At 43.6% G+C, this 16,337-nt stretch overlaps 1 protein-coding gene across 3 annotated transcripts in view; it reads right to left on the reverse strand.

Moving 5' to 3' along the window:
• Positions 1–2,666: 2,666 nt before the first annotated feature.
• Positions 2,667–16,337, reverse strand: part of TNRC6B (trinucleotide repeat containing adaptor 6B) — a 216,025-nt gene continuing 202,354 nt past the window's right edge. For all 3 annotated transcript variants that reach the window (XM_079774127.1, XM_079774129.1, XM_079774128.1), the window contains one exon: positions 2,667–15,515. In XM_079774127.1, coding sequence (XP_079630253.1) covers positions 15,128–15,515 — 388 coding nt within the window. In that variant the 3' untranslated portion in view covers positions 2,667–15,127. The remainder of the gene's footprint in view (positions 15,516–16,337) is intronic.

Consider the following 16,337-nt stretch of genomic DNA (forward strand, 5'->3'; position numbering starts at 1 on the left):
GATACAACGCTCAGCTGATGAGGTTGGAGAGGACAAAGGTGGGAAGAGAGGGAGGGAGGTAAATTTGGAGTAGTTGGTAGCCAGATCATGAGAACCTTGGAAATAAGGATATTGAGTGGTTGTGTTCTAAGCAATGGAAAGCCACTAAAAAGCCGTAGGCTGGAGGATGACGTCATCAGATTTGCTTTGAAAAATATCGTCCCAGCTATTATGTATAGAATGGAGTGTGGGCAGGGGAACTGGCATGAACACCAAGTGAGAAGTCAGTTGGGCTAATGCAGTGGACTAGATAAGAAAGACCTAGGGGTGTAGGCGATCTAGCTTGCACAAAGGAACTGGCAGAAGAAATTAAGAACAGAGATTAATTAAAGAGGTACAATCAATCCAGCTTGATGATGAGTTAGTTATGGAGAGTGAGGGGGTGGAATTAAGGATGCTCCTCGGTTTCTAGGTTTTATCATGGCCATCTGGCAATGCCATTTGCCATGGGGTGGGAGGAGGGGCAAACGGGCAGGATGGACCTGAGTTTGCAGTGCCATTAAGATTTCCAGTTGTTTTTGCGCAGCCAGAGTGACTCATGGTTGAGCGTTGAACCAAGAGATCATGGTTCAATTCCCAGACAGGGCACATGCCCGGGTTGTAGACTTGATCCCCACCCAGTAGGGGGTGGTGGTGCAGGAGGCAGCTGATGGATGATTCTCTCTCATCATTGATGTTTCTGTCTCTCTCTCCCTCTCCATTCCTCTCTCTGAAATGAATAAAAACATATTTAAAAAAAGAAAATGAATAGAACCCAAGGTATCCTTGTGGCAGTGGCAGGAGGAAAAACAAACAAAAATTCAGGTGTTTTGAAATGTTGAGTAGACAATTATATATACAGGTGTGGAGCTCAATGGTAAGGGTTGGAAATACAAATTTAGCATATAGATAGTATTTAAAGTCATGAGGGTTTTAGGCCTTAAAGCTGGTGAGCAACACAGAAGAGAATTGTCTTTTTTTAGTCCTGACATTCCAGTGAGGGAGAAAGATAATAAAGAATAAGCAAGCCTGGCCAGTGTGGCTCCGTGGTTGAGTGTTGACCTACAAACCAATAGGTCACGGTTCTATTCCTGGTCAGGGCACATGCCCAGGTTGCAGTTTCAATCCCCAGTGGGGGTCATGCAGGAGGCAGCCAATCCATGATTCTCTCTCATCACTGATGTTTCTATTTCTCTCTCCCTCTCCCTTCCTCTCTGAAATCAATAAAAATATATTTTAAAAAATAAGCAAGATAATTTTAGAAAGTGGTAAGTTCTATGAAGAAAATACACAGGCCAAAAGCATGGAATAGTTTAGGGCAGTGGTCAGCAAACTCATTAGTCAAGAGCCAAATATCAACAGTACAACGATTGAAATTTGAGAGCCAAATTTTTTAAACTTAAACTTCTTCTAATGCCACTTCTTCAAAATAGACTCGCCCAGGCCGTGGTATTTTGTGGAAGAGCCACACTCAAGGGGCCAAAGAGCTGCATGTGGCTCGCGAGCCGCAGTTCGCCGACCACGGGTTTAGGGTATGGATGGAGGAGGTGACAACCATTTTTGATAGGATATTCAAGTAAGATCTCACATTTCCTCAGTGACTAGACAAAGATGCAGAGGAAAGAGCATTCCAAGCAATGGGAAAATATAATGGCCTTGAGGTAGACATGAGCTTGGTTGGATTAAGAAAAAGGAAGGCTAATCAGGCTACTGTAAGACTGAGATCAGGAGTCAGAGGAGATGAGAGCGCATGTGGGATTTGTGAAGGGTTTATGGATCATGGTATGGAGTTTGGATTTTAATTGTAAGGAGAAACCATTGGAGGATAGTGACATGAACAGAGAATAGTCTGGGGTGGGGTTAAGGGAAAGATGATAGACTGCTAGGAAGCTACTGCAGTGGTTCAGGTGAGCATATAGGGTGATTGGAGATATAATTTAGGTAGGAAGGAGACATGTGTTGTATTTAAAAACACTGGGCTGACTGAACTCTTCTGGGGAAGGTGGCGGGGGGGGGGGGGGGCGCAATGTGAACAGAAAACAGAATTGAGGCCTGAGCCCAGGACACTTCAAAATTTAGAGCTCAGAGGAAAAAGGAGCAAGAAAGCAGGCCAGTGAGGGAGAAAGACACAGCCAAAGAGAAGTGAGAACCAGTTGGCTGGGAGGACAGAAGGTCAAGGTCAAGAATGCTGCAATTAGTGATTCTGGAGAGAAGCAATTTTGGGTGAGTATGGGAGTGTGTAGCTGGGGTGGACAGAAGGCATGTAGAAGCCTGCTGTTAGCATGATTTTCCAGGTATACCCTGAGGTCACCTAAGGTGACAGCAGGGCACACCAGTGAGGAAGGCTGAGTAAGATGCTAAAGTCTTAACAACCACCTTTAATTCTACAAAACATCCCCCATTAGCCATTGATGCATTTTTAAAATATCCAACATCTTTGTTGATAAGGTTCTTTGTATTGTTTGCAGCGATCTCTATTTCTTAAAAAAAACACTACCACCACTTACTTGTAACAGACCGGCCCTCAAGATGTTTTTGAAGAGCTCACTTCTTCTCTCTTCAGATTTCCCAGTGTTTACTCATCCTGTCTAATAAATAGGGAATATGCTAATTGACCCCCACGCCATCACAAAGATGGTGGCACCCTCAGCCAGTAAAGAGGGAATATGCTAATTGACTGCCTCATCTTCAAAGATGGCGGTGCCCACAGCCACAAGATGGCAGCGCCCAGTCCCCTCAGCCCTGCTGGGGCGGCAGGCGCACAGCAAGAAAAACATATCAAGGCAAGGCAGATGAAGTTGAGGCCCAATTTAGATGCTGAATTTTGGATAGCTTTCAGGTGTGGAGCAGAGAGAGCAAGAAGAGTAGCAAAATACAAATATTCAACTAACGAGCAAAATAAATTGGCAGAATAAAACAGGAAACCTCAATAAATGCTTAGCAGCCAAACACATTTATTAGTCTTTTTTCTTTTTTTTTTTTCCAGGAACCCAAAAATATTTTGTAGTTATAATGTAAGCAACTGAGTTGCACATAATACAATCATATCTTTCCAAAATAAAATAAAATACTAAACAAAAACAAAAATAAGCTGTTTAAAAGCCCAAAAAAACCCTTCAGAAAACTCTTATATATGCATTACATCATCTCTCAGCTTTAATGAAATGACGAAGACTTAATTCCTTATTATTCAACCTGTCACAATCCAATAAAACACCACCCTTTTGTTTTTTTGTTTTTGATTTTTTTTTTGTTTTTGAAATCCAGCATGAGAAATACAGTACCTGCTATGGCAAAAAATACACATAAAATGCAACTTTTCAGCTTATTTGTACATTAGTAGAGTTTAACATTTTATTGTTTTTTAAGTGAACCAGTGATTTTAAGTACCACTATACTAAAAAAGTAAAATAACATGTAGAAAAGGGGGGCCCAGCCTGCCATGCAAGTGCACCTCTAAAGTGCCTAGTTTCTGTGTCCATGTAAAACCAGTAATATGAGGAGCAATTTCAACATATGGGAGTTTGATTAAACCTCTATGTTTAAGGAAAAAAAAAAAAAAAGACAATGCCATATCCTTCCTTTTCTCCCCTCAAACTTCCTTAAATCCCATCATCCACTTTCTCTATTGCCCGCTGGAAGAGAGGAAAGAAAGCCACCAAAATAATATTGTAAAAGCTATTTCAAGTATAAGAAAAACAAAACACTTCTAGGTAACCTGCAGAGAGAGCATCAATGTTGTGCAGCTATTCAGTCATGTTACAGGTTCAGTTTCTGCCGACAGTTTCAGAGGAGAGGGTTTTTACTGTACCTTCCTGTTACCTGTTTGTGTGCAAAGTTGGAAAGCTGCCTTTTAAAAGTCTAGCCTCTTTCTGATGCCCTTCTCTGCACCTTCTGTTCAAAGGGCAAGGAGAGCAGCGAAGGGAGGAGAACGGAGGAAGGGAGCAATATGTCACAAGTCATTGAAATGGGACTTCTCCGTCTGTCCTCCTCTGCACCCCCCAGCCCCTCGATTCTCTTGTTCACCGTCAGTGACCTAACTCTCACTGCAGAGGTTCCATTTTTCAGTTTCCTGATTTGGTAGGATGTATTTTACTCTGTAAACATAGCCCCCTAAGATTATGGAACCCAAAGCAGCATTTATATCTCCATCTAAATGGAGAAAGACAAAATAGTCCAGAAATCTCTCCTCAGGTTGCTTTTGTCTGTTTTTGGTTACTCAGAACAAGGACGGGAGCAGGATGGGCACAGAATTTGAAGTTGTAAGCAAATAGTGAGAGTTAGGAGCCGGCACAGCTGAGCTCTTGTGTCTGCCTCCCCCGTGCCCCCCACCTCCCAGATGGGTATTTTATTTTAAAACCTGTTAAAAACGTTCCTGCACCTTAAGTCATACTGAGGTTAAGGCCAAGGGTGCAGGATCCTTGTGCACGTGTCTCTGTGAGCACATTCATGGTGCAGGCACCATTTTTGATGTCTTCTGTGAGATCACTGGACACACTTTGGTCACGGGTGTGTGTGCAAAGGTGGTGGTGGGGGAGTGAGTGCCCCAGGGAAGAAGTGCAGAGATCAGCAAAGCCCTTTGGGAGGATTGTAGAGGGATACGGGCAGGAAGAACTTCTGAGGGGTCAGAGGAAGGAGACAGATGGAAAAGAGGTCTCCAAACAAACAGAAATCAAATCCCAAGGTCAACATAGCCAAAATCAGAAGGCGAGTGGTGAACATACATGCATTTATAATCAAGCTTCTTCCCCTCAAAGGAAGTCGTCACTGTACAAGTTAAAACTAAAAAGGGCTTCTTGACAGATACAGCGTGTGTCTTTAAGATGGAGGTAAGGGGGTAAGGTGTTTGTGAAGAAGCGGTTCCGACCCTGCCTTGTCAGTGGCCAAATCTAAGAGCACAGTAGCTGACGGAGCCCTACAAGCAGCATTTGTTGAACTCATGTCCCTCTACCTAACGCCGGCCAAGCCTCACGGAGGGGGCAATGTCTGAGGGTGCACAAGCCTTTCGGGGCAGGGTGGCTGTGTGCACATCTCAGATGAGCTTCTGTGTAAGTAACAAATCAAAACATGTCCAGAGTATCACAAGAGGACAAGGCTACAAATTCTACAGCGCCAAACTGAAATGCCAGGGACTAACTCCCCCCGTGAACTACAGAATGCTACTCAGTTACTGTGTGTGTGTGTGTGTGTGTGTGTGTGTGTGTGTGTGTGTGTAAATCAAAAAAGGTTGAGAGCTCAAGGTCTCCCACGGAACACATTCTGCTTCCAGAAGAGAGAAATTCAGACCCTCCCCACCTGGAGAGAGAAGGCTGGAATAGATGGCATCTGTTCAAAACAGGCTTCAGACACTGGCCTGCTGTCACTGTGAGTGGGTGGGTGGGGGGGGGGGGGGGAGGAGGGAACACCAGCCCACAAATGCAAGTCCGCACCCTGACCGGTTCTGCTTTCTCTTCTTAAACATGAAAGAGTAAGATCCGAAACTTCTGATGACTTAAAAAAAAGAAAATCATATCATATTTTAGGGTTACTTTCACAGCAAAAAAAAAATTATAGAAGTTATCCTGCTATTTACACGTTCATATTTTCAAAAGGATGACCCACTGTTGTCAGAAAAGGAGGGGAGTCAAGGCCTATACTGCAGGGAAATGTACCTTGAGGTATTATTTTGTGTGAGACAGCTGAAACGTCAGGATTTTAATTTTTTTGTTGGTTTTGTTTTTGTGTGTGTCTGAAGGCAATCTAACAGATTGGAACCCTGATAAGATCGTGCCCATGCAGCCTCGCCTGGGCACCGGGAGACTGGTCACGTCTGTGACTCGTTACAGTACTGTGGACAAGAGCTGCTGCATGGAACACTGAACACGGGCAGAACAACCTCCTGTGTACGACACTGTGTGTTGCAAATAATGCCTAGACCAGAGCAATGCCGGGGCCACGATTCACCACAGGCAAGATCCACAAAGGAATTCTGTTAGGACAAAGGGAAGGCTGCTGGCTTTCCCGTGGCAAACACCTCCCTGCTCGCTAGCTATGCGCAGCTTCAGGAATGCCAGGGAAGCAGAGAGATCACGTTTGGCTGAGGGGTAGTGGATGGGGCAGAGAATCCTTTTTGCCTGCCAAACAACAATCCTCGTCCCCTTAGAGCGAGACAGTTTCCTTATAATTAAGTTCACTTAAACATGATTAAGAAGAACAAAAAATTAAAAAGGAGCAAGGAGGAGGAGGAAGAGGAGGAGGTTTTTGAAGTTGATGTAAGATGAACTTTAAGGTCAGCACGAGTGAGACATGGTTTCCTGAGCTTGAAAGGGTTCTGAATTCAGAAAAGGATGAGTACTTTTTTCCAGAGAACACCGGAGCCTCCAGGGCCCCACGGGAGCCCTGGGTTAACACTGCACGGCTAGGATGGAGAATCCTGTCCCAGACTGGTTTTGCTGGGCTGCCAGGCCTGCCAGCGACCACAGGAGGACCCAGAGGTCGCTGCACTTCGCTGCGCAGACCTTTACCGCTTCTTGCTCTCACTCCCCTTCCCCGCCAGGACATGGGATACCATGGACACAGAAACCATAGAACAAGATGCAAAGCTACTTCCTTCCCCTTTCGGCCCTCTCCTCCCCCCCTTTTGCAGAATGCATAGTTACAATTCACGTTACAAAATAAAGAAGCAATGATGACCACGTATGGGACCTTTTTTTTGAAAAAAGAAAAAAAATCCAACAACCTCTTCTTAAATTCAGTATCAAAATTCACATTTGCATAATAATACATTTCAAGGCCATTAGAGAGGAATGAGAGTGAAGCACTGAGAGCGGCAGGCAGCATCTCTCCTCCCTTTGTCTTCCTGAATGAAGCTGAAGGAAGTGGAAGGAATCTTGCAGGAGGGATCGGTTTCCTCTTTGGGGAGTTCTGAGGAATTATGGGAATGGCCCTTAGTTTTCACTTGATATTTCTTTAGAAGATCGGGAGTAGGGAGAAGAGGTGGAATCGTTTAAAACAAATAAAAACAAATGAAGACACGCTGCAGGTTTCTATGTTTTAGCTATAATAGTTCTGAAGAAATAAAATATGATTTCAGATTTTTCTCTTTTCTTTCTCAAGCACTTCAATCTTATCCTTTCAAAGCCTTTTCCTTGTGTGTAATACCCTGTTCGCAGAAACAGCAACACGAAGTGACTTCCATTTGAGAAAGGAGTTGCCTTCTCAGGACACAGACTCAGAGGGTGGAACTGCGCCGCCCGCTCTGCACGCAGACGCTGGGAAACGCCGTCCTGACGTGCGTGAATGTGTCACAAACATCACCATATTTCAGCTCTCCAGTGCTTACAGAAAAACAAAAAGGGAAACAACCAGACGTGCACACACACACACATACACGAAGAAAACTAGGTAACGCAGATGATAAATTCAACCTGCGCTCCTGGCCTAACCTGGGTCTGTCACCTGTGCACCATCACCTCACCGCCCCTCTCCCAGGTCCCAGAGCCTCTCCCACACCCTGACTGTGCAACATGGATGCTAATGAACTCCCACAGCTGCCCGGAGACCGCCAGGAGAACGGCTGACTTCCCTCCAGACAAGGCTGACCATCTTTCTGTTTTCTCCTAATGGACAGCTTCTTCCTAAAACACACGGTCTCTGGACTCACCAAGGCACATCCAGAAATACTACACCTAAGTAACTAATTCCTTGGACAAAATTAAAAAGGGGGGGGGGGTAGAGGTGGTGTTTTAAACACATTTATTCTAACTTACCCCGAAATTTCTGGCAAGAAGTGTATGCTGAAGGCATCACTTAGTGAGAAACTATACTACCTTTAGAAGGTATGTAACTTAATGGTTCCAAAGGTTTTTTTCCCTTGGTCTCGTATAAACACCTCCCCCTTTTCGTTTTTGGCGAACACAGGTAGGACACCTATCTTGCTCTCCGTAAAGCTCTGCTGTCAGGCTGGTCCTGCAGGAAGGCTACCCCGCCCCGCCCCCCCCCCCCCCCCCCCCGGCCGCCTCTTCCAACCCCACCCTCTGAGGAGGGCGCACACCTTTCAGCTGCCGCCTTCAGCATGCGGTCCCAGAGAGCAGGCGAGGGGGAAGGAGAGCCCGTCACAACTCCGCCACGTATTGCCAGCCACCCTCACCGCTCGTCTTTTGCTGCTCACTCTCAGTTGTAAAAAGGAATTTTACTTCTTTAAAACACAGTCCCAACTTCTTAATATTGCCTCAGAATGGGTCAATTCCAATTGGGATTTCATTTCCAAAGCAATGATTTACTAGGGAAACACTTCCTTTTTTAAAATTTAAAACAGAACGTTTCTTGCCTTTATCTGACCTTTCCCCTCCCGTGATCAAAGCGAGCGTTGGCAGAATGAAGACTCAGCCCACTGAGGCTGGCAGAGACCCCTTGACCAGGGTAGTACCATTATTTCTCGTGTGCAATTTCTCGTTAAAAACAAATTCAGGTGTACAGCTAACTGAAAAGGGAATGACTGAAATTCTGTGCGGCAAACACTGGCAGTTTCGGTGACTTCTGCTATTTTTGGTGGTGGCAGCAGGCTACTGTAAGAGATTGACAGTTTAACAATCACTCAAATGTTCCAACACTGGGGAATCCCTCCAGAGCTAGTCAGAGTGACCACCCGCAGGAAGCATGGATGCCCAGGCGGTGGGGAGGAACTCTTTCCCGATCAGGGTTCCCTTCACCACCCTGTAGGTGCTCATGGCCTCTTTGCTTTGGCGGTGTGGGGAGGAGGAGGCATTCTGGGTGGGGTAGGGAGGGCCAACGTTCAATTTTTAAGTTATTGCAATGTTCACAGATTTGGAAGTTGATAATTATTTCAAATCTAAAGAATGTGATGCCAGCACCTCCTTTGTCAAATTTAAGGTCAAGAAAACAACACTATCATTGACAAGTGGGGACGACCTTTGGCACTGGCCATGAACCTACAGACCATACTACAGGGCAATGGTCTAACTGTGAAACTATATATATTTTGTTTTTAATAGGTTGAGGATATCATTGACAACATTATGTATATTTGTCTATTTCTAGACTGTGTGGACACCCTGTACTTGCAGGTAAGAAAGCAGAGGGGGTGGCACAGGGGGTGCAGCAGAGGGTAAGGGCAAGGGCACCCTATTTTTAAAATGATGCTGAGGTCAAAGATCGACAATTCACTGTATACACACAGGCGAGACTATGTTCATTTGCACTATCGCATGCGGCCTGGTTGTTGTACACTCATAGAAGGGAAAACAAAGAATAAGATTTCTTTTTGCAATAACACTAAGAAGTGTAGTTAATGCACAGACAGGAAGTGTTGACAAAAACTTGGCAAAAATACTGGAGAAGAAAAAGTTTGATTTTTTTTAACAGCTAAAAATATATCTCTACTCCTAGCTAAAGATCTTATAGATAATTAAAACAAAAGAAAAAAAACCCTCCAAATCCAAAACAACAACCTACAAGTGTCATATGTTGAATCTGAATGCTGAGGACGGGGGAGAAGGGGACCTTTTCTACATAAAGACTCAATTGTTCCCTAATCTTAGAGATGGCTGTTACAGCCAAGTCTGCTGAAAACATCCTGTTTGCCCGGCAAAGAAAACAGGCTTGGCTGAAACATTTTGCTCAGCACACAGACATCTTCATTCTGTTTAAAGAGTCAAGATGCCAGAATATAAAAAATAAAATTAAAAAGTACACAGCATCTGAGGTCGATATGGAATCTGGCTGTTAACTCTACAAAAACTGTCCCCTCTCCCCCCAAAAAAAGTGGTGAAAGTGAGAGTGAATATTTGCAACAAGTTAATGGCCTGTGAAATTTTAGTTTCTGCTAGATGCATTAGTAAAAGCTCTTCCAAATTCTTAGGCAGGAATTTATTTTCCGTTCTTTTCTGTTGCATATCTTATACACCACATTCAGCCCACAGGAACCTGGAAGAACCAACTGCTAATTTGTGTGCTACATTCATGTCAGAAGAGGTGGGAGAGTTCTTAGAACAGGAGCCATAGTAATAGAAAATCAAACTGCTATAAATAAAACAAACTGAATGGCAGTCAATGGGTAATGCTGATTTACTGGGGGACACGGATGAAAGAATTCTGTTCAGGGCTTTCACTGCGGCACTGCTAGTTAACGTCTATGAATGTCGTAAATGAAAAATATCAAGGGCCAGGGCCTGAGGGATCAGAGATGCTACATCCACTTTTTCACAGTGTCTTGGAGATAGGAACTTTGCTGTTTTTTTTAAAAAACAATAACACCTAAAATTAGGTAATGGCACTGGATCTCAATTGCCAGCAGAGGTCCCCAGTGTGATGAAGACATCCCTTTCCCTACTAGTGCTGCTTTTGTTTTGGCTCCTCATGTGGTAGACAGAAACCAGGTTCGTGATGTTTGAGAGATGGACACCTCTAGCCACTAGTAATCAAGTGTTTAAAGAAACAAAGGGGAACTAGTAAAAAATTGGAAAGCTCAAATTTACATGAGCAGAATGTTGATGAAGCACATTTATGTAATGAGAGGTGACAGCAAGCCTCTGCACACACGCCAGAACGTGGTGGAGGAGGAGGCACTCCCACTGAATTTTCTGAAGTGTTTGGAAGCCGCATATCCTCTCAGCAGACATGGCTCTTGCCAAAGAATACCATGGAAAGCAGAGGTTTTCTCTTCCATTACATCTCACTAGATCCTGTTCTTAAGTCACTGCCAACCAATAAAAGCAAAGCTTCCAGCAAGTTGATAGAAGAAAAGAAGGAGAAGAAATAAAAAGGACAGGGAAAGGGAGGAGAGGAAGGACAAGAACAGAAAAATACGAACCCCTTTCTACTGGCCTGACACAGAGACTTTCCAAATCATTCTGGCTGTCACACTGGCACACCTGGAGGGCACCAACACAAGGAAGGACCTTGGCATTCCACATTGTCCAGACAAAAAGCATATTTAACGTCCTTGATTTCTGTGTATTTATTTCCTTTAAATTTAGCCCACTGCCTTGGGGGCCTGTCCAGAACCACTCCAATGTCCTTATCAGGCAAGCGTCTTAACGTCTGAGGAGTGACCGGACCACGAGCACATACACACGGGTTCCCCTGCTTAGGATGCCTGGGTGTATGTACGAAGGCACTAATGCGGTTTTAGAGAAATTGCAGGCAGCAACCCCACCCACTCCCTGTACCTGTCGAGTGGGAGTTTCTTTCCCACTGGGAAGCTTAGATGTTTGAAAGAAGCTGTGGTCATGCTTGGGAATTCTGACCCCGGGCCCCAGGAGGGAATACAAAAGGAGAATTCGACATCACCCAAAACTGAAAGGAAACACTCCATATCTCCGGCTGAGGGATGGGGATAGTTAAGCAGCAGATCTTTAAAACAGCATTTAAAATGAGCACAACAGTGGCTGGGAGCAAAAAAAGTAAAATCACTTGTTCCTTATTAGATTCTATTATTTTCTCCTCCTGCCATAACAAATGGAGGTAAGACAGACATTCTTCATTAATAGAACAGTCCATAGATATTTTTCCTCTAGTAATGCCTATATTTAAAATTTGTTCCAAAAGTTATTAACCTATATTTCCTAACTCTTTACATAGATTCTCAGCAATCCAACGGTACTATTTTACAGATTAGAGTTACCTTGTTTTAAGCTGTTGTTTTTTTCTTTCTTTCTTTTGTTGGTAGGGCTGGGGGAAGGGAGAAGGGTTCCTTTAACAAAAATAAAAAATTAGTAGGGGAGACTCCAGTTCAGTCTTAAATGGAAAGGAACAAAGTGATGGAATTTCCATTTATATACACCAAACACTCTCCCATTAAATTACACACAATGTCAAATAAATCCGTGATGGAGCACTTATAAAGCTCAATCCTTCTCCCATATTTTTAAAGATAATGAATTTACCTGTTGCTGCTAAATTGATCATTTTTAAAAAATATTTATTTCTACATGTTTTAAAAGGTGTGATTCCCCAGTATGACAATAACGTTTGGAGACTTTTCTTTTTACATATTTTTTTTACATAAAAATTTTTTAAACTTTTTGAAGTTTCAGGAACTTGTAAAAGTTTATTAACAGGAAAGAAACAGCTGTCTATCTAGGATAAGATACGGTTAAATAAACCCATCTTCAAAAAACTGGCTTCCTACCCTAGAATTCCTGAGAATGCTTGCAAATTTTAAAGCAGGAAAATAAATGTTAAAAACGAAAACAAAAAACACTGTTAAATGCTCCCAGAGTTAGTCTTCATCTAAAATATATATTTATATGTATATATATATATATATGTATATATATACGCACTTTTTGGTCTTTTTAAAAAGTTTTAAATTTTTTCCCTTTAAGCTTATGATGGAAGAACATTTTAGCTTCTCATGTTAATTTTACATATTTCAAATCCCTCAGTATGTCTTGTAAACAAGAGGGGCTCTAGCACCCGGCTTTCACCGTAGTATCGTAAGGAACTCAACTAACCCATAGTGCAGGTCAAGGAACCAACAGGCTGGAAGGGTGGAGGGTGGGGCAGGGCACGGCAGGAAACCAGAATGGCAGGGTCACCACTGGCTCTCGGGAGCCTCGGGACTCGCTCCTCGCCTAGCCTAGGACGCTAAGAGTTAGCCTTCTGGAGATGTCTGACCACAGCTGCTCTTCACCTGGAGCTCGCCACATGGCCGGGTTTTGCCCCTCACACCGAGCAGCAGTGGGGCTGGGAGGAGACACTGTGTACGTGGGCGGAGGTGGAAGGGGCATGGTGGTGATGAAAACCGAGAGCAGGAGGAGGGCACGGTTAGTTTCTACAAGGCATCCAATGGACCAAACCAACGCTGGCAACTCAAGTTTGACCACCTACCCACGAAGGGTTCCTAAAGACTTGTATGAGCGAATGCTCACTTGAATTATGCATGTCAATCTCTTTAGAGGCTAGGTTCATAATCAACAGGGTAAGCCGAGAGGACTACAGAATTCCCATTCTTTGTCTCACACAACCACTTAAATGAGTTTTTGCCTTTTCCTATACATACCCACCCACCCACCTACACAAATACACAAGCTAAAAGTCAAAACATTAGGCATTGTTATATCCTTCACTGAAGATGCTAAAGAAAGAAAAACTCCTTTGTCCTCACTAGCAGCAAGTTATGGAGGACAGTAGAGGTCTGCTCCCACCAAGGGTTGGAATGGGCAGGTATTTGCTGGTACAGAATGTCGGCACTTTATGTTAAACAGTATAATGCAGATTGGGATGTCCACACAAGTGCTAGCACATTACCGGCATACAACTCCCCTCCCCCCACCCACCCGCCATCTGCTTTGTATAAAGGGGTACCCCCTCAGGGCTGCTATAACTCTTCACAAAAAGCAGTTTGATACATTTTGATTCCAACATAAGTACATACATGTTGGTGATAACTGTGGATTAAAAGACGCCTCCTATTCGGCCCAGAGTACTACTACATTGATGCTTAAAAAAAAAAAAGTCTTTAAATACCAAAATAAAAAAAGCAACATTATAAGGAAAAAAAAAAAAAAAGAGGTCAAAACCAAAAAAAGGTGCAATACTTAAAAGTCTTTGCTAAGTTATACCTGCCTAAGCAAAACCACATACACAGGAAATACACAACACGGAGAAACAAAAGGAAACGCTTGAAGTACACACTGGTTTAAGAACATTCGTTAAGTAAACGTCTCTGTCAGTGATGGCCTGGTGCTGCAACACGCCACGGCCTGGCACAGGTAACGCTCAGCGAGAAAGGAGCAGAGGGAGGAGCTGCGGATGCTTTCAGGAGGCGGCTCACAACTTACGTTTTTGTTTCCGTAAAATGAAAGAGAGGATAGAAATGTTGAATTCGGCATTACCTGACTTTCTGATGAATTTCTCATACCTGATTACACAAGAAAGGAGGAGAACACAGTTTTTCTGCTTTCGAGACATCACATAATTAAAAACTAACTTATCATCTGTTCCCATTCAAAGTCACGAAAAGGCCTGCGTAAAACTTAACAGAGATTCAGATGTGCCCTAGCGGCCACTTGTTTTAAAAAACAGAAATAAATAAACACACAGCTGCTCCCAGAGGTGCCTCCTGCTCTCCTAATTTTTTGGACTTGGCAGTGCTCCGCGCTACTGCTAGGTCAAGAGAAAAGCTAGAGAAAACTCACACTCAGGCTAATTTGCAGATGTAAAGGAGCTCCCTGCTTTCATCATTCAAAAGCACTCTGTTCGTTTTAATGCAGCCCAAAGGAGTTGCTTTAGTAGCAGTGGCTCTCCGTGCTTGTGTGTTCTCATAGTTAAAAAAAAGTAATAATAAAAGTAAAAAGCAGATGGCCGGCCAGCCAGCCTACGGACTGTCAGCAACGCAGCTTTCTGAGAAATCAGGGTCAGGAAGGAGGAGGAGGCAGAAGAGGACATAGGCACACACACACACACACACACACACACAGACAGAGAGAAGGATGCACGTGAATGCACATGAACACACGTGCACACACATACCAGAACGAGCATGCCTGGGCAGTTACATGTGCCAGAACACACTGGTATTTATCAACCAGCCAATCACAAATTTTTCCTTTTTTTTTTTTTAGGTTTTTTTGTTTTTGTTTTTAAAGTGAGGCTCCGTCAAGTCTTCCCTCCCCCCACCCCAACAATTCTTTTGAATTCCCCTCCCTCCCAAACATGGTAGACCTAAGGACGGAAACACACCCAGTGCAAACAAAGTTAAAAAGCTATTTTTCAGTATATATGTTTCTTAGCAACAACTTCCATATAACATGAAAAAAGTGAAAAACTAGAAACTAATTTTTTTAATTTTTTTTGTGTTTAAATTTAAATGGTATGTGTACTTGCTTCACATTGTCTTTCTAGGTTGGCGTTCATGATTCAAGTATTTCAAGAGTGATATGTTCTCTTTTTGGATTCATATTCCAAACGAAAAAACTGAAGTTATAAGGGAGGCAACTATGTGCTCAGACAGTCTGTCAATGACCCACCTTTTTTTTCTCTCTCCGTTTTCTTTTTTCCTTTTAAAAATGTATTTATTGCAAGTTGAAAAAAAAAACGAAAAGGTCAAGTTAGTGCTGCTGCTGTTCCAAAAAAGGTCACGAGGTCAGAGTTGAAAGTTCAAAGTTCAGATTGAATCCGACCCTCCTCCTAGAAGGTCACCAGGTAGTAAAGGAGCAGGGCTGCCCATCCTATGGGGATCTTCCACAGTTGGGACTCCCCACAAGCTAGAAGAATAGTTTGGGGGCCCCCACAACGAAGCGCCAGCAAGATCGGCCCCACTGCTGCCGCCAGCACTGCTGCTCCATTGCCCGAGCCCTGTGGACCCACCAAAAAGATTCAGAGCAGGTCCGACGGGATCTGACTGGGTCTGGCTGGTCTCCAGCGACTGCCATCCTGCTGCGGGTGCACTTGGGGTTGCTGCAGGTGTAGGGGGCTGAGCTTGTGCCAGAAAGCGGCTAACTTCATCATCGGTGGCAAACTCAGCCAGGATGGTAGTGTTTCCCAACACACACCTGGAAAAAAGGGAAGACAAGAACCATGGATTTGAGGAAAATCCTAAAGCACATAGGGACTGAGCATTTTGAGTCCTTGTTATTCGAAGTGCAGTCCTTTGACTAGAAGCGTCCACATCCCCTGGATGCTTTTTAAAATGCAGAATCACAGTATCAGAACCTGCATTTTTACCAGGCCACCAGGTACTGGTGCTTTATTTAAAGCAATAAAATATCACAAAATCTCAAGATATCCAAAGACTACTGGAGGATACTATAGATTGATATCCCTTGATGTGTGAAATTTATATGTCAAGAATAATGTCACCTCCCCCCCACCCCCATGGGAGGTAAAAGATCACACACCAAGCATCAAGTTGACCCAGCTTCAGGCACCTGGAAATGCTGCTCCATCTCAGCGGCAGGCTCACTGCTGGAGCCTCACCATTATCTGCTTGTTCTGTGTGTAGCTGTTTGTTGTGGCGTATGCAGCCACAGGGAGTCAGCTCTTTCTTGTCCACTGTTCTGAGAGTGGCAGGGAGGGGGATGGTCAAAGTCTGATCCAGTCCCACCTACTTGATGCAAAACCCCTGCTATCCATCAAGACCACAATATTCCATCACCCACAAAGAAGCCAGAGTAAGCAGTTAGATAGGATTATAAAAAGAGACAGTAATTATGGTTTCACATTTTCATAGATATTAACTTTTGTTTTACCGTACTTAAAATTTATTCACTACTTCACTAATTTTTCACTTATGGAATCCTCATTATCGACCTGTGATGCACACAGGACAATCCATGCTTAGCAGGTAAAGAACAGCCACCTTAATACCAAACAAC

This window comes from Cnephaeus nilssonii (genome assembly GCF_951640355.1).
Source record: "Cnephaeus nilssonii genome assembly, chromosome: 6".
Classification (NCBI taxonomy): Eukaryota; Metazoa; Chordata; class Mammalia; order Chiroptera; family Vespertilionidae; genus Cnephaeus; species Cnephaeus nilssonii.